The sequence below is a fragment of the Schistocerca serialis genome, chromosome 5 (assembly GCF_023864345.2).
Source record: "Schistocerca serialis cubense isolate TAMUIC-IGC-003099 chromosome 5, iqSchSeri2.2, whole genome shotgun sequence".
Taxonomy (NCBI): domain Eukaryota; kingdom Metazoa; phylum Arthropoda; class Insecta; order Orthoptera; family Acrididae; genus Schistocerca; species Schistocerca serialis.
Genome location: NC_064642.1, coordinates 322,753,576 through 322,771,616, shown reverse-complemented (window position 1 = coordinate 322,771,616; position 18,041 = coordinate 322,753,576). Strand labels below are relative to the sequence as shown.

The 18,041-nt window shown below is 37.7% G+C and overlaps 1 protein-coding gene across 1 annotated transcript; it reads left to right on the top strand.

The window, feature by feature from the left end:
- The first annotated feature begins 933 nt into the window (after nucleotides 1-933).
- On the top strand, nucleotides 934-16,633 carry LOC126480695 (ATP synthase subunit alpha, mitochondrial). Its single transcript, XM_050103936.1, has 12 exons — nucleotides 934-1,089; nucleotides 4,328-4,450; nucleotides 4,999-5,112; nucleotides 5,207-5,403; nucleotides 5,503-5,646; nucleotides 13,262-13,410; nucleotides 13,514-13,683; nucleotides 13,784-13,933; nucleotides 14,227-14,391; nucleotides 14,650-14,794; nucleotides 15,171-15,288; nucleotides 16,325-16,633. The coding sequence occupies exons 1-12, from the start codon at nucleotides 1,024-1,026 to the stop codon at nucleotides 16,437-16,439; spliced, it is 1,656 nt and encodes a 551-aa protein (XP_049959893.1). The 5' UTR covers nucleotides 934-1,023; the 3' UTR covers nucleotides 16,440-16,633.
- The last annotated feature ends 1,408 nt before the right edge of the window (nucleotides 16,634-18,041 follow it).

The window sequence follows — 18,041 nt, the reverse complement described above, 5'->3', positions numbered from 1 at the left end:
TCCTCAGCAGCTGTAGTTGTATATTACGAAATAACAAGTAACCAGTTGCATAAACGAAATTTAATTTCTTTACCAATTTCGGTCAGTTATTGCCCTTCTTCAGAAGGTTATACCTATCGCATAATTTACGAGTGTCCACAATAAGATGCCTACAGTAAAATGCTGTGGTCATGTGGTTCATAGAGTCTGTAAAAAACAAGTATAAACAAACGAAACTACAAGTGCACTTCCTGTTGCTTGTGCACATTTACCCTACACGCTCTCAAGCCCGTTTGGGCAAGACCACCTTGGTCTTGGCTTGGGCAAGCACACTAGCACCAGAGTGCTTGTCAAGGACGCAGTTACGTGTAGAAAAAATGAAATTAAATGATCGTGTGGCGTTGTTGGGCGGGAGGCCCCATCCGGGGAAGTTCGACTGTCGGGTTGCAAGACTTTTTTCAGGTGACGCCACATTGGGTGTTTTGCGTGTTGGTGATGATGACAATACAACACCTAGTCTGCTAGTGGAGTAAATGTGCAAGCGGGCCGGGAATCGAACCCTGTTCCGCTGCACTGTAGGCAAACACATTACCATTCAGCTAAGTTGGTGGAGACGCCTTAAGTTGCACCACTAAAAACTCGAAGTTCACATATACAACTACAATATGTCAGTAGCTGTGGCGAAATTTTTGTTGCGTATGTGAAACCGGGTATATCCACAATACAATAGAATGACCTGTTCTGATTATTCAGTAAATAAAGACAGAAGAATGTTTCCGTAAACATTATATTTTCTTGGAGCATAAATTTGTATTTTGTTGAGAACTGCTTAATAATTTCCACCTATACGGAGAGAAGTTTGGTTGTTTTTCATTGTTTCAAATGAAAAAGGACTACATTTATAGTGAGATTTCGCTACAGTACTTTAGAATCGATACAGTACGTAATTAGTCCTCTAGTCGGTCGATTCGTCACGCGCAAAGGCTGTAGGGAAAAGTCGTCGGCTGTTCTCCTCCATCTTTCTGCAAGGGCAGAACAGTCGAAATGGCTCTACTCTCCATCCGTTTAGCCGCTGCTGTGGCGAAACATTTGCCTGCGGCTACGCCTCAGGTATTTAAGAACATGAACAGCGGACTTTACGACTATTAAAACTTATTGTTCATGTTTTTTGATGTTTTCTGATGTTCCTAATTGTAAAACGAAATACCGGATTACGTACTAAAAAGTTACTGTGGTTTCTGAAGGAAGAAGGTTGGCTGTTAAATGTACAGAAACTATAGTGAATAATTTGGAAAAAGAGAAACTTGGTTAAATGAAGGATATAGGATTAAATATCGGTGCCAGTTGCAAGGGCCGGTTGGCCGCAATGGAAGGCTAGTGTGGTTATGCTAGTATAATTGCTGTTAAATTTGTTATCCAAATAGTTCAGAGTTAAGTGTATGAAGAAATGAAGTATGCTGTAAATCAGCCAGATTTAATGAGAGTGTGGAGACTATCCGAAACAGTGAATTTCGCAATTTAATGCGAAAGAGAGAGAGAGTGTGTGTGTGTGTGTGTGTGTGTGTGTGTGTGAGAGAGAGAGAGATTAGGTTAGACGTTTAATCATACATAGTTAGCAACAAATAGAACTACGGTTAGTTTACGTTAGGGAGTGTCTGTATATTTCGAGAAAATGGGGTTTCCTTAGATGTAACTATTTCAGATAGTTTTATCTGAAAATTAGAGTTAAATTTAAGAAAGGCAGTACCATGTTTAGACGAGACAAGACCTTCCAGCCCATTTTGTCGCCAGATGAAGTTAGAAAAAGCAATCTTTCTTTAGTGTGAATGCGGTTTAAGTAGTTATTGTTCGACAGTATATTCTGTGAGAAGAGCAGTGGTGGAAATTCCATTTTTGTACATACTGGTTTAATCAATATTCTTCAGATACTTGTCAGAACTTTCTCTCAAAGAACTGTAAACTGGGTCGATCATAGGAATCTGCTTAGCAACTCACTTGCTAACGTGCACAAGATCTTACAAATCATGATTGGAGAAACTTATTTTGCTTTCCATGAAACAAACTGATATAACCAGTGCATGCGCTTGTACTGTTTCACAATTACCTGACAGCTTCAGTGCTGCCAGAAGAGAAGAAAATAATGTAGGTGAAAGATACTTTTGTCAGTGCTGCCAACATTAAGCTGCCCCTTGATGCTAGTATTACTGTGCACATTGCTAGGGGTAAGTGGCAGAGCTGAGGCAAGCAGCTGACACTGCCTTTTCAGTGCCCCTCAGCCCTTGGCAGTCATAATGTGGAGGCCAGACACGCCTCCTGCCCATTCCCAACAGCCACTGCATGAATTGTCAAGTTGTGGATCAACAGTATATGGTAGAGGCTAAAATTAAGTTAGAATTGTGCAAAAGATTGTACTGTCACCAACATTTGGAATTTGTTGTTGGTACTTACACAAATTTACATGGGTCATTGTAGTGGGCTCTAAAATTTAGATAAACATTTTCACATTGCCTTTAAGTGCCACTTAGGCAACGGCCTTGCCGCAGTGGATACACCGGTTCCCGTGATATCACTGGAGTTAAGCTTTGTCTGGCGTGGTCAGCACTTCCTAAAAATTGTTGTTCTGATTTTAATTGGAGTTTAGGGCTAGTTTTAGGAGCTAATACAATTGGAAACATCTCTGTAAGTCTATTTTCTAGTCTGTTATTTGCTTTACATGCCCTTTGTGCAGAAAATTTTAGCATTAAAATAATTAGTCTGTAGAAATGGGGGCTTTTCGTTGGTCCTAGTAACTTGTGCTTGAACTGGAAGCTAAAAGGCAGTCTTGAAATCTGAACCTATATTACTGATGGTTCTTTCTTCAATTGGTACTCTTATGTAATAATACTTACACCATTTACATTTCATTTATGTTTCAATAAACACTTAAGTGTATGAAACCAAAACCTGTTGGATTTATAAATCAAAAGTTTGGTAGTCAGCTCCCCTCATTTTTTCTCCTGCTGTTCCTATGGTCACACTAGTTCAAACTTAGGTGCAAAAAAAAAACCATATCAATAGAGCTATCCATTCTAAGAAATTCAGTGGTGAAAACAAATTTGTAGGTAGGTGCATAAATTGCTATATTGGTTTTTTGGGACTTTTCATTGAATTGTGATAAGAAAAAATTTTCAACTTAGTGTATACAGTAATAAGATGTTGGAAAGGAGTGGGGAGGGGATAGAAGATACAAAATTAGCATTCAGAGAAGCATTAAAGTGCACTCATTTTTTACATCACTAGCATAGTGTTCGGTTGGAATGGAAGCAAAGTTTTTTTAACTTTGTGACTTCATGCCGCTCCCCCTGCCACTGCCTAAAAGCTCCACCAGGTGAAACTACGTATCCTTCTATTCACTGACAGCTCATCTTGTTTCTGCAGAACTGTTTAAAAGGTATTTCGCTTCCAGTATGACTTTTTGCTTCAGTGTGAATATCACAGTGAAGTGGAAATAGAATTATTTGTACATTCAGAGATTTAAACTACTCTTGGTGTAAAATAAAATTCCATGTAAGCACAAGTGTTACTGGCAGTCACTGAACACTGACTGGTTCTGCTTAGTAGCACAGTTTGGTTGCAAAATTAAATGTAGGATAGGTTGGTACCTCTCAGACCCCCTGATTAAATCGAAGAATAAAAACTGTCTGTCATCAGGCAATTGTAAATAGCAAATATTTCACACTAAACTTAGAAATTTTACTTTCACTAATGCATTTAAGATAATATACCTAGTTGTCAGATTGCTCTACATGATCTGACACGAGTTCGTGTATGCATGTAGTTGACACTCTTGTATAGAGGAAAAATATGGTCCAAATGACTCAAAATTTCTCACACCAAAACAATGTTTGAAAAAGCCTTTGTCCCTTGTTGATAAGGTTATTAGTGTTTGATGCCCACAAATGAACTAAAAGAAATGTTTGTGTGTCCTGTATTCAGGGGGAAGATGTCAGTTTTTTCTTTGCTAAAATTTCTCTATTTGAGATTAAATCTGTCATCTCCTACTCGACCACAATGTCAGCACAAATTACTTCATTTGTGCCATTTTGAAAACAGCCAGGAAATGTTCAGATTGCTTATGGGGGAAACACTAACTGCCCTCTGAACATGGTGAGGGATGAAAGTGTAATCTGTATCTTTGGGAACATGACTTCATTTTTAGTATATGCTGTTGTTCAAATGCAGTTTACACATAGTGCTCAGGTATGGTGAAATTTGCTTTCTCTAACAAAAAATGTAATAAAAATGATTTTCATCACATTTTATTAGCTCTGTATAACAACAAACTTCAAATGAGTGTAATCTGTTTCAGATAAGTGGTTTAACATGGCCTGCAGCACAGATAACAAACCGCAACATCCATGTTTCATGCAGTCAGCGTGCTGCGGAAATATCCTCAATTTTGGAGGAGAGGATACTTGGTGCTGCTCCAAAGGTGAGTGCAGCATTTAGTGGCTGTTAGTATAATGGAATGAATAGTGTTGAAAAACTGATTTAAACAGTATTTTATCACTAATTGCACTGTATTTTATCAATTAGTGGGTACTGTTACAAATGCTAGAGAAGCTACTTGAAAATGTCATTCGCATAGTTACTGGTTTAAACAGAAACTAAATTTAGAAATTGTTTTGTCATGAAAGTTCAGTACTAGATGCAGTCTTATAGTTACACCGACACATTCACAGTAAACTAACGTACTGCCATCTAATAAGTAGTTGCTTTGTATTGTGCAGGTAGTTGTTACTTGTAATTGACTCGCTACAATACTAACTACTGCACAGTTCTAGCCATCTTGTGCAAATTTGAAGGCATTAGCACGTGGGAGTATAGTCAGCTTGAGGCAGTAAAATCTGCCGTGTAGAATTTAGTTGTATTGACAGGGCAGCTATGAAGGAATGTAAAGATTGAATGTACCAGTTAGTTCCACAAGAACCCTTTCTTATTAAAATTGAAGCTTCTTCACCCACAACTTTTTTGTTCTAGGCTGATTTAGAAGAAACGGGGAGAGTCTTGAGTATTGGAGATGGTATTGCTCGAGTCTATGGTCTCAAAAATATACAGGCCGACGAGATGGTGGAATTCTCTTCGGGTTTGAAGGTCAGGGTCAAAAAATATTTATTTGTGTGATATAAATACAGTACTTTGTGACTTATGGCTTACTAATTTGAAATCCATTTTTTCTTTTTTGCAGGGTATGGCCCTGAACTTGGAACCAGATAATGTTGGTGTTGTGGTATTCGGTAATGACAGGCTTATAAAGGAAGGAGACATCGTTAAACGAACGGGTGCCATTGTAGATGTACCTGTTGGAGAGGAACTATTAGGACGTGTTGTGGATGCTTTGGGAAATCCCATTGATGGCAAAGGGCCATTGAAGGCCTCAAAGAGGTCACTCTTGTTTCATTGTTACTAGTCTTACTAGATGCAAATTAGAATTACTTTATTAAAACTGAAATTTTTGCTCAAATGTTACCTTTTTCTTTACAGGTTGAGAGTTGGAATCAAGGCTCCAGGAATCATTCCTCGTATCTCTGTGAGGGAACCTATGCAGACAGGAATTAAAGCTGTAGATTCTCTGGTGCCTATTGGGAGGGGTCAGCGAGAACTGATTATTGGAGACAGGCAGACTGGGTAGGTAATTGTAAGATTACTACTTCTGAGAATTCAGAAGAGGTAATAGTATAGACTGATATAGCTATCTTTGGAATTAGATGCAATTTTGTTCATTGTGATAGTTATTTAAAGCCAGAAACAGGCTGTTCCTTTGGTTGCTTGAATCTCATAAGTGAAGTGGTCACTGTGCTTGTTGTGATGGAAGACCACTGGTGTTCAGGTTTCTCATAAGACAGTACTTCATTGGCAATCTCTGCAGATGCCAGAAACTTGGAATATATCAAAAAATACCAGGGTGTATATGCCCTCGGACAACTGGGAAAAACCCAGAAATGTTTAGAATTTTGAGAATTTTTCATTGTTGTAGTTTTCAGTTAAATTTTTGTAATTTTGACTGGTAAGAACTGATACTCAACAAAGAATTTTACTGTATCCTGCCACTGTAGAACAATACTGTGGCCATAAAATATATAAACGAGAAAAAAATAAAAATGAAACTTAAGTTGCAAAGAAAATGCGCCATTTACAATGAAACACAGTGCACACAAAAGTGTTGGCCAACAGCAAAACATATCAAAGGCTTTAGGACGAAGACTGTGTAATTCTTTATAACAAACTGCTTCCGAAGACCGTGACACCACAACTGTTCACATCTGGTTCGTTCGAAGAGTTGCTTTTGGGCTCTTGTGCATGCACTGTTGTCACATTTGAGCAGTACCTTCTACTGGTCCTGGCTACTTGTAGTGTGATTGTTAGGAGTATTAGCTGCATCAGCAGTAGCAACAAGCAGACAGATGCTACCCGGAAAGTTTTTCTGATGCGCTCACTGCCAGATTGGCATGTGTGCAGAACAGTCTGAGGTGTTGTGGGGAGGGGGAATAGTCTCCACTTTTAGAGGTTTAGTTGTTTACTCTTTATTTGCAGCTCTCATATTAAATGAAAACAATAATTGTGGCCTGGAGCTATCAAATGAATTTAAAAAACACACATAATTACTAAAGGCTAAACTGTTATTAGTTTTAATTTTCTGATTTTATTTTATTTGCACACTTCTGCATTCATTGCCTTGCAGAGTAATGAAGTTATTTTTGTCGATCTACTAAAGAATTTTGCCTTTTATTAGTATTTTTCGCAGAGGCAGTAAATTTATTTGAAACAGTTTCATTCCATACAATTGACTAGTTCAAACTATTTCCTGAATTTCATATGCATGTTTTAATCTTCTGGCATGTATGGCACTACGGCATAATAAAGAACCAAATAAGAGATATACAGTACCATACTTGCAAGAAAATTTGCATACCGAAAAGCTTAATATCAGGTTGGATCCAACATCTTTATGAATCTGGACACATGAATGTTCACTTTAAGCCAAATTATACATTTTAGTGTTTACGAAATTCAGATGTTCTCGGAGTATCGTCTTATGTCCTGTTTAGTTTATGGTGTAATGTAAGATCTTTCAATGTGATTCAAGATCTGTAAATGCTATATACATACAAATATGCGAGCTTCCTATGTCATTGTAGTTGCGCATTGGCAGTAACACCCATTTTCTGGGGTTTGATAATTACTGAAACAAATTATACTAAGTTGTGGGAAGATATTGCGAATGGTGGTTTGAAAAGTGTTAATTTCAGAGTAAATTCAATTTTATGCAAGGTGAACTATGTTAAGTACGAGAATGTCCTTTGAATTTCTTAAATAACAGAGCGTTTGAGCCTTGTTAAAAGCTTAAGACTCGACATTTGTCATTACTTAAAATTTTACTGGCACATTTGTGTGATGTATCTTAAAGTATAACACATGCAAAAAACACAAATACTATAGATGAAAGCTTAGCTTTTCTTGTAGCTACACTATGTACATTAATTTAAAACCTTAATTTTCCTATTTGTGTTCACGCATCTTGAGTGATGTTGCTGTTGGCTGACTACATCAGGTACCCTATGCTCTGAAGATCTGTTGTTGTCGACTGGTGAGATCACGTGACACAAGCTATGGCTGGCTTACAAAAGCGTCACAATCTTAATTTCACTAACATGCTGTGATTGGTGGAACTCGAATATATGCTTTTGTAATATGAAAATAGGTGGTTGTCAGTTTACTAAACTTGGAAGTTCTATGCTGGTGTATAAAATATAAACCATTCAAATGATAAGTTTTACAGTTCCATGGGAACTGTCGCATACACAGGGAAAATGTGTATTTTCACCCAGGAGAAAGTGTACTCTTAACTGGGAAATGGGGGAGTTTTTCCTTGTCCCTGTATACACCCTTCAATACCCATCCCAATTTCACAAGGGCAGAAGGGCTGGATAGTGCTATCATTCAGGTGATGAAATTACTGGTATTGCCAATAAAAAAAATTAATAGCTTTCAAAATTTGATGATTATTCTTTCTCAAGGAGGATACATGGGTTACTTGGGTAATGTAGGAATGATGGTTTGGGGAATTCCCTCAAAACCTCATAGTCCGTTTTCACTTCAGATGACAGAAGGGGCAGAGTGAGAAGTGAAGATTTCTTAAAGAGAAGATAAAGTATAATGACCAATTCGGTTAGGAAATAAGAATGAGAGAAAGAATGGGAATTGGTTGTTGTGGTCTTCAGTATAGAGACTGGTTTGATGCAACTCTGTGCTACTGTCCTGTGCAAGCTTCATCTTCCAGTACCTACTGCAACCTATATCCTTCTGAATCTGTTTAGTGTATTCATCTCTTGGTCTCCCTCTACAGTTTTTACCCTCCACACTGCCCTCCAATACTAAATTGGTGATCCCTTGATGCCTCAGAACATGTCCTACCAACCGATCCCTTCTTGTCAAGTTGTGCCACAAACTCCTCCCCAATCCTATGCAGTACTTCATTAGTTTCGTGATCTACCCATCTAATCTTAAACATTCTACTGTAGCACCACATTTCAAAGGCTTCTATTCTCTTCTTGTCCAAACTATTTATCATCCATGTTTCACTTCCATACATGGCTACACTCCATACAAATACTTTCAGAAAAGACTTTGTGACGCTTAAATCTATACTCGATGTTAACAAATTTCTCTTCAGAAACTTTCCTTGCCATTGCCAGTCTACGATTTATATCCTCTCTTCTTCGACCATCAGTTATTTTGCTCCCCAAATAGTAAAACTCCTTTACTACTTTAAGTGTCCCATTTCCTAAACTAATTCCCTCAGCATCGCTTGATTTAATTTGACTACATTCCATTATCCTCGTGTTGCTTTTGTTGATGTTCATCTTACGTCCTCCTTCAAAGACACTGTCTACTCCGTTCAATTGCTCTTCCAGGTCCTTTGCTGTCTGACGGAATAACAATGTCATCGGTGAACCTCAGTTTTTATTTCTTCTCCATGGATCTTAATACCTACTCCGAACTTTTCTTTTGTTTCCTTCACTGCTTGCTCAATATACAGATTGAATAACATCGGGGAGAGGCTACAACCGTGTCTCACTCCCTTCCCAGCCGCTGCTTCCCTTTGATGTCCCTCGACTCTTATAACTGCCATGTGGTTTCTGTACAAATTGTAAATAGCTTTTCGCTCCCTGTATTTTACCCCTGCCACCTTCAGAATTTGAGAGTATTCCAGTCAACATTGTCAAAGGCTTTCTCTAAGTCTACAAATGCTAGAAACGTAGGTTTGCCTTTCCTTAATCTTTCTTGTATAGATTTAAATGTCGGGAAGTAGTTTCCGAAAGTATTTGTATGGAGTGTAGCCATGTATGGAAGTGAAACATGGATGATAAATAGTTTGGACAAGAAGAGAATAGAAGCCTTTGAAATGTGGTGCTACAGAAGAATGTTGAAGATTAGATGGGTAGATCACATAACTAATGAGGAAGTACTGAATAGGATTGGGGAGAAGAGGAATTTGTGGCACAACTTGACCAGAAGAAGGGATCGGTTGGTAGGACATGTTCTGAGGCATCAAGGGCTCGCCAATTTAGTATTGGAGAGCAGCGTGGAGGGTAAAAATCGTAGAGGGAGACCAAGAGATGAATACACTAAACAGATTCGGAAGGATGTAGGCTGCAGTACGTATTGGGAGATGAAGCTTGCACAGGATAGAGTAGCATGGCGAGCTGCATCAAACCAGTCTCAGGACTGAAGACAACAACAACAACAATAATCTTTCTTGTAAGATAAGTCATAGTCAGTATTGCCTCACCTGTTCCAATATTTCTACGGAATCCAAACTGTTCTTCCCCGAGGTCATCTTCTACCAGCTTTTCCATTTGTCTGTAAAGAATTCGTGTTAGTATTTTGCAGCTGTGGCTTATTAAACTGATAGTTCGGTAATATTCACATCTGTCAACACCTGCTTTCTTTGGGATTGGAATTATTATATTCGTCTTGAAGTCTGACTGTATTTCACCTGTCTCATACATCTTGCTCTCAGTAATTGTTAAGACAAAATAAAAATAAATAAAAGCTAAGATTTCTAGAAATGTAGCCTCCTTAGGTCTTTACTGGACAGCATTTTACTTATAATTTTGACAAGTTTCCTGTGTTGGATTTTCAGTTTCAGGTACTCAATATTTTTCTTATTCATGATGCCAATGTGTAGATTTTAACTGTATAAAGACTTTTAGGCTGGTAATTGTGAAGAGAAGGTGAAATTAAATTTCATTTTCTACCAAAGTGCAACAGCTGAGCCAGGGAGAAAGCTATGCAGTGTTCACAACAGATGGTATAACATAGCTGCTGTCACAGTTGGCCCAGCTTCTGATGGGGTTTTATAGTCCTGTGACAGCACTAGAGTAGGAAGTGCTGTGCAAGTGAATTGGGCAAGTCTGCATCTAAGTCTTCCACTGAGATATGATCCCTGTGGCAAGAGATCAGGAGTGGCACAGGGATGGCTTGTGATGTGATGTTGTGTAGGTTGGGTGGGTGTTGGAACACTGCATTAGGATGAATGGGAAGGGTCTTCAGTAGGATGTAACTCATTTCAGGGCATGATGATAGATAAAACCCTATTGAAAAATGGGTTTGTTGTTCCAGTCCAGGGATATTGGGTGATGGAGTGGTCCTTTGTAGCTGATAGTCTGTGAAGACCTATGAGACATTCAGTGCATTGTGCATGAGAGTTCTTGTCACTCCAGATGCATTGTCCATGGGAGAGACTTTTGGGTATGGAATCTGTCAAAATGCAGGTATTGTTAATTGGTTAGTGTTTGGTCCAGTTCAGATCATGTGTAGCATAGTGAAATTGAACCAGACTAGGGGTTTGGAGTTATAGAAGGCTAGGAAGGTTTCCTTTAGAAGGCCCTTTTTTGTGTGTGCCTTAAAGCTCAATGCTTCTGCTTTTGAGTGCTTGTCTCCTTCACTCCTGAAGGATTTAAATTTTGGGGAGTGGCTGGAACAGCTGTCAGCTAGTTAACATTTAGAAATGTCTGCTGAACTCCAACTTACACACATGAACATTTGAGTTTCATTTGAGTGATTGGCAGTGTGTGCCAGAAAACAGTTGCTGCTGTACATGTGCAGCTACCATGATGGAGGAAGCGTGTGCTTGGTGTTTGATCTGCTCATATGTTTTGTCACATTTGTGCTTGGAATTTTGTGTTGGGTGTCATGTGACCATGTGCAGCAATTGTCAGAGGGCAATGGAGTTAAGGTATTTCTGGTAATTGTTTCATCAGTAACAGATAAGGAAAGCAAAATAAGGCTGCAGTTCCTGGCATAATATTCATTTCAAAAGTAGACTGCAACTCAGGGTACCCTAATGTTTTGCTATGTTGTGATCACATAATTTCTTATACATACCCTGCAATACTGTTATGTAGCATTTCCAATCAAGTTTACAACTACACAGCAATGCAAAAAGTTGATAAGAATATAATTTCAGACTGTATGACAAATTTACTAGGTTATCTGTAAAAAACCAAGAAACTGTACAATAAGTTCATATTCTACTCCAGGAATAAATATAGACATGTGGGGAGTTAAAATGATAAAACATGAGTGGCTAGTTGTATAATTTGTCAAAGAATGACATTCTATAAATATAAGACATAAGCAACACAAATTAAAAAATGTCAAATGTTGAGGGGGACCAGAAAAGTGTTCTGTGATTGATACTACTGATCAAATTTGTGTACTTGTTCATCTACAAATCAACATTTACATATGTTTTATGTCTATATTGTTAGATCTGAACATTGTCATAAATTGCCATAAAAGAAACAGGACATTAGATAATACTCAAAAAGCATTGGAAGTTGGTAAACCATATTGAAACACACAGTTCAGCTTGAAGTAGACATTTGTATGTCCAGATTCATGCTGAAGTACCTGGTATAAAGCTTTTCAGTGTGATTTTTTTGAGAGTGCCAATTTTGTTGGGTTAGCTGTACTGAATTCTCATGTTTGGTTCTTTATTGTGGCATTATTCTACATGTGCCACAAAATGAAAATATACATGTAAAATAGAGCAAACAGTTGAAACTAGTAAAGAATGGGGAATGAAACAGTAAATTGACTCCCTGTGCAAGAAGATTAATAAAAGCCAAATGTCTTCAGCAGACTGACAGAACTTCAATGTTCTGCAAGACTATTGCTTGAATGCTAATAATATTGGAAGAAAATAAAATCAGAAAACTGAAACTAATATTTTTGAATCTGGAAACTTGAGTGCTCAGAAAAATTTTTCTATGTGGCATCTGTCTGCTTGCTGCTACTGGCCATACAGCCAGCACCTACACTTAAAGTAGCCAGGGTGGGAGAAGGTGCTGTTGATACGCAACTGCAGCTATGTGCATATGCACGAACTTGTTGGCAACTGCTGACATGAGCATTTGGTATTACCATGCCCAACAGTGTTGCTGTTAAATGTTCATTGTTGAAGTGAGATTTTGTGAAGTTTGTACGTTCTTGCTTTCATGAGCATGTATTTGCAAAAGTACCGTCAGAAAATGAGTTTGGGTTACCATTGTATATTATTTGTGTAATGGTTTCAATAAGAATAGTACTGAGGATGGTGTGAAATCAGTTATGATTTATGGCTTTGAGATAATGAACACCCTATTTAAGTTCACTTAGACCCACAAAGTGCCTGCTTGTGTAGATTTGCAATTTATCAAACATATTTATCTTTTGATAGATTTTATGAAGTCTCAGGTGTAAATGGTAAGTTATTAAAGTAGGTTGACTGCAGGGCAAGTAATATATATTTTTAATTCCCTTGGAGGAGTGTCCGATAAACTGTAAAATTTGGAAAAGTCAGTTCAGACTTCTGTACAGTTGTCATTTATGCCCATTTTGTTAAATTTGTACAGTGTTAAATTAACTAAAATTATTACAGATTTACATATTTTCTGTAATGCAACATTTTTGGGGACTTTAATTTGAACATTTGTAATAAAAGCCTTTGGTTTTCTAAAGTAACTGCAAATTTCAGATGACTTTCTCATGCCCTTATTTATATTCTTGATCTGCTATGTTTAAAAGTTTGTACTTATCTACCACATCTTTGGTTTGATGAATACTTTGCCTGCAACTTTGATGCTAAAGAGATTTTGTGGTCTTCTGTGGGGAAGATGTGCATAGCTGATTTAACTTGTTTGAAACTGCATTTTTTAATTCAAAGGAAATACATTAAGTTGGAATTCTGTTACAGCAAAACAGCCTTGGCTATTGACACAATTATAAACCAGAAACGATTCAATGATGGCGAAGATGAGAAAAAGAAATTGTACTGTATTTATGTGGCTATTGGTCAGAAAAGATCAACTGTCGCTCAGATTGTGAAGAGGCTGACAGATTCAGGTACTGCAGCATTACCTGGACATATTTGGTCTTTATATTTGAGTGATTGTATTGTAATGTAAAGCTTTTGTGGATGATGTTAATAAGTCTTATTTTATCACAGGTGCTATTGGTTATTCAGTCATTGTATCTGCTACCGCATCTGATGCTGCACCTCTGCAGTATTTGGCACCATATTCAGGATGTGCTATGGGAGAATTCTTCCGTGACAATGGAAAGCATGCATTGATCATCTATGATGATCTGTCAAAGCAGGCTGTAGCCTATAGACAGGTAATACTTATCACAGAGTTGTCATTTATTATACAGTATCATTACTTTGAATGTATACAATCATACAAAAGGGAAATTTGAAATAATACTCTTACTTCAGATGTCTTTGCTGCTGCGGCGACCACCTGGCCGTGAAGCCTATCCTGGTGATGTGTTCTACCTACATTCGAGGTTATTGGAGAGAGCTGCCAAAATGAATGATGCGCATGGTGGAGGCTCACTTACTGCTTTGCCTGTCATTGAGACACAGGTAATACAGACTATCCTAAGACTCTAAGCAATGCCAATTGACAGTGTCTCTTTGAGAGTGACAGCTGTTTTGCTGTGAATGCTATTTAAAGATACAAAAATGTTCACATTTTTAAGTTAAAAGCTTTTGTAAAAGCTTGGAGTTAGCTGTTTTCTGTGATGTGCCACTACATAAACATAACACTGTGAAAAAATATAATAGTAGTAGTAGTAGTAGTATCTGTTTACTTAAATTGAGAGCTTATTAATTATAAAGTAGTATACAATGTTCTGCTAACTGTTGAATTGTTTCAGGCAGGAGATGTGTCCGCATACATTCCAACAAATGTGATTTCGATAACAGATGGTCAGATATTCTTGGAAACTGAGTTGTTTTACAAGGGTATCCGGCCAGCAATCAATGTAGGGTTGTCTGTGTCTCGTGTAGGCTCAGCTGCTCAGACAAGAGCAATGAAACAGGCAAGTATTTGTCATCAGAAATGTATCTTGATGTACCAGTAAATGTAGCAAACTGATACCTTAGGAGTTAAGATGTCGAAATTTTCATTAAATGAAATTCTTTTCTGAATTGCTGATTAGATGTTGATAATGGAACAGTTATCTTTTGTAAAACCTTCACAGGACCTGTATTGTATTTTAAAACAGGTTTTGGCTTGACTGCTGTCAGTTTGAGTGAAGGTATGAAAATTGAGTGTACAGGTTAGTATTCTATTACAGGTTGCTGGTTCCATGAAGCTGGAATTGGCTCAGTACCGAGAGGTTGCAGCTTTTGCCCAGTTCGGTTCAGATCTGGATGCTGCAACTCAGCAACTGCTGAACAGGGGTGTGAGGTTAACGGAGCTTCTGAAACAGGGACAATATGGTATGTATGGCAGTATTTGTTGTCATCTGGGAATGTCTGACTAACTTATTGTAGTGATGTGGGAAGAGAATGTTGGACAATATGGAAACTAAATGCCTCAATTTTTCTTTACTGTCTTAATACAGAACAGGCTCCTCTAACGAAAATCTTGTCTGGTTCTGATTGTTTCCTGAAATTGAGTTGTGCATGGGTAAAATTAACTATTAGTTGATATCCTGAGTATTTTCCAAACAGTGGTGACATTATTTACATGTGGTACTGTTTCAGCGTCTAATGATGCAAGGGACAAATGCCATATAAAGTAAAATAGGTACTTAGTTTATAAAAGTGTTATTAGTGTACTGTATCTGTTACGGAGTTCGTTGTTCTATTGCAGTTCCAATGGCAATTGAGGAACAAGTTGCAGTTATTTACTGTGGAGTGAGAGGTCACCTTGACAAACTGGACCCCTCAAAAATCACTGCCTTTGAAAAGGAGTTCTTGCAACACATAAAGTAAGTATTGTTTTACTCTATGGAAAATGCAGCATGGAATAATGACAATATGTGGTCATCTGAGGTAGAGATCTTGAACCTGTTTGAAAATAAATGAAGATGGAATTGGTGATATGTGAAATTGGCCTGAAAGTGCCAAAAATGTGACCTTTCCAATGTCATTTCACTTCTGTGGGAAATGTCAAAGTTGTAACTTGCTTTGTGGATGCAGCTGGCCATTTATGTGGATGAGTGACGAGAGGGGGGGGGGGGGGGGGGGCAGCTTTATTGTATTCGGCCTTTCAAGGGGCACAAGTTGTCTGTAATGCCTTTCTGCATCAAACTATTTTATCTTGTGCTAATACTCACCATATAAAAAATTACTCAGTGCTATATCCAATAAATGGTCATTCTGTGGTTATGGATGTAACATTTATGCAGTTTACATTGAAGTATTAACATGAAGAAAAAAAAACTAGCAGGACTATTATATACAGTGAATATTTCAAGATGCATATTGTGTTGATTTGCCACCAAACAAAAGAACAGTAAGTGTTAGATGTAACAAAACCTTTACTTTTCATAGATTAACCATAAAGCAGATAGCACCTTAGTATCTTCCAGTGGTTTTCCTGTTCCTGTGCAGAGCATCAAAGTGTAATATACTTTAATTGCTTCTGCAGTTGAAAATGATGGAAAAGTATAAACATTACTGCAGTATGTAATGTATGGCAAATAATTAAAATCTCAACTTGAGCCAATTTTTAATGTAAAGTGAGTATAGCCAGTGTAGAATGAATTAACAATTTTTCTGTAGGACATTTCTTGTTGTATTAGCAAATTTTGTTTAGATCTCTTCTGCTAATGTGCACAAAGCATGAATTATGGAGGGCTAAGAATTAGGCAACAACTTCTAGGTCTGATGCTGTGTAAAAATGATGCTCAAAGTGATTTCAGCCAGCAGCTTCTAGTGTCCATTCACTTAAATTATTTCATAAAGCCCATAAGAATTCTTGTTTGATATTTAATAAGTGATGTTAAATAATTTCTTTTCCAGGACAACTGAATCTGCATTGTTGGCCAACATTGCAAAGGAAGGGAAGATCACTGATGAGATTGATGTAAAACTGAAGAAAATTGTGACAGATTTTGTTGCAAACTTTCAGGGTTGAAACCCTGTAAGACTGTAGGCAAAAACATTATTTAAAAATCTTGTGCAGCATTTAGGTGTGAGAAACTGTGAGAAAGTGCCAGCTTTATATATTTAAACTGATTTTTTCAGTTGGAGTATTGTGTACCTGTGGAATTAGAATACTGCCACTGTAAAGTAATTGTTTCATTGTTAATAAAATTTACTTCCCCTAAAGAGCTTAAATTTAGTGATAACACAATGTTTTGGGAGAGAAGATACAGGTGACACTTCTAGTAGTCTTCAGCAAAATACTCTCATTATACTGGTCAAACTCTTGTTTTTAATAACTTGTATATAGTAGTCCTACACATTCACAGAGAATAATGGTCTGGAAAACTGTTTAAATTTAGTCCGTGTTTAGTATAACCTGTGACATGTATAATCACAAATTTTGATAAATTAAACAATGGAAAATACAGGATGGAATAATTACAATATTAGCTCAAATGCAGTTCTTGCACATCTGACCAGTCTGGATGCGGAGGGGTGTGTGTGTGTGTGTGTGTGTGTGTGTGTGTGTGTGTGTGTGTGTGTGTGTGTGTGGTTGGGGGGGGGCAGGATTGTCTATTTCTGATATAGGCCTTGGCTATGTAAATTGTATCATGTAGATGATTCATTTAAACTATCTGACAAGGGAACCTCCCCATCGCACCCCCCTCAGATTTAGTTACAAGTTGGCACAGTGGATAGGCCTTGAGAAACTGAACACAGGTCAATTGAGGAAACAGGAAGAAGTTGTGTGGAACTATTAAAAAAATAAGCAAAATATATAAACTGAGTAGTCCATGCTGAAGATATGCAACATTAAGGACATTACGAGCTCAGTAGTGCCGTGGTCCTGTGGTTAACGTGAGCAGCTGTGGGACGAAAGGACCTTGGTTCAAGTCTTCCCTCAAGTGAAAATTTTAGTTTTTTATTTTCAGACAATTATCAAAGTTCAGGAACTCACACAAAATCAACTTCGCTCTCCAAAATTCCAGGACATGTTCAGATTTGCTTGGACATATGCAGGATTTGACGGTCTACACACGGAAAAATTTGAAAAAGTTAAAAACATATGTTTTGACAGAGCACAGGAAAAACTGTGACTGTGAAACTGTTGCATTCATTTGTTCCAGTTTATGTGACAAACTCTTATGTTTTCATCACTTTTATGGGAGTGATTATCACATCCACAAGAAAACCTAAATCGGGCAAGGTAGAAGAATCTTTTTACCCATTCTCAAAGTGTACAAGTTAGGTGGGTCGACAACATATTGCTGTCATGTGACGCACATGCTGTCACCAGTGTCGTATAGAATATATCAGACGTGTTTCCCTGTGGAGAAATCGGTTGACCTATGACCTTTTGATCAAATGTTTTCGGTTTCCATTGGAGAGGCACGTCCTTTCGTCTACTAATCGCACGGTTTTGCGGTGCGGTCACAAAACACACACACTAAACTTATTACAGTGAGCAGAGACGTCAATGAATGAACGAACGGACAGATCATAACTGTGAAAATAAAGAAATTAAACTTTTCACTCGAGGGAAGACTTGAACCAAGGACCTCCCGTTCCACAGCTGCTCACGCTAACCACG

Bases quoted from the DNA above. Each gene is read 5' to 3' on its own strand.
- LOC126480695 (XM_050103936.1), top strand. From the start codon at position 1,024: ATGGCTCTACTCTCCATCCGTTTAGCCGCTGCTGTGGCGAAACATTTG. The intron at 4,451-4,998 runs GTGAGTGCAGCA...TTTTTGTTCTAG, and splicing joins TACTTGGTGCTGCTCCAAAG to GCTGATTTAGAAGAAACGGG. The intron at 13,684-13,783 runs GTAATACTTATC...CTCTTACTTCAG, and splicing joins AGGCTGTAGCCTATAGACAG to ATGTCTTTGCTGCTGCGGCG.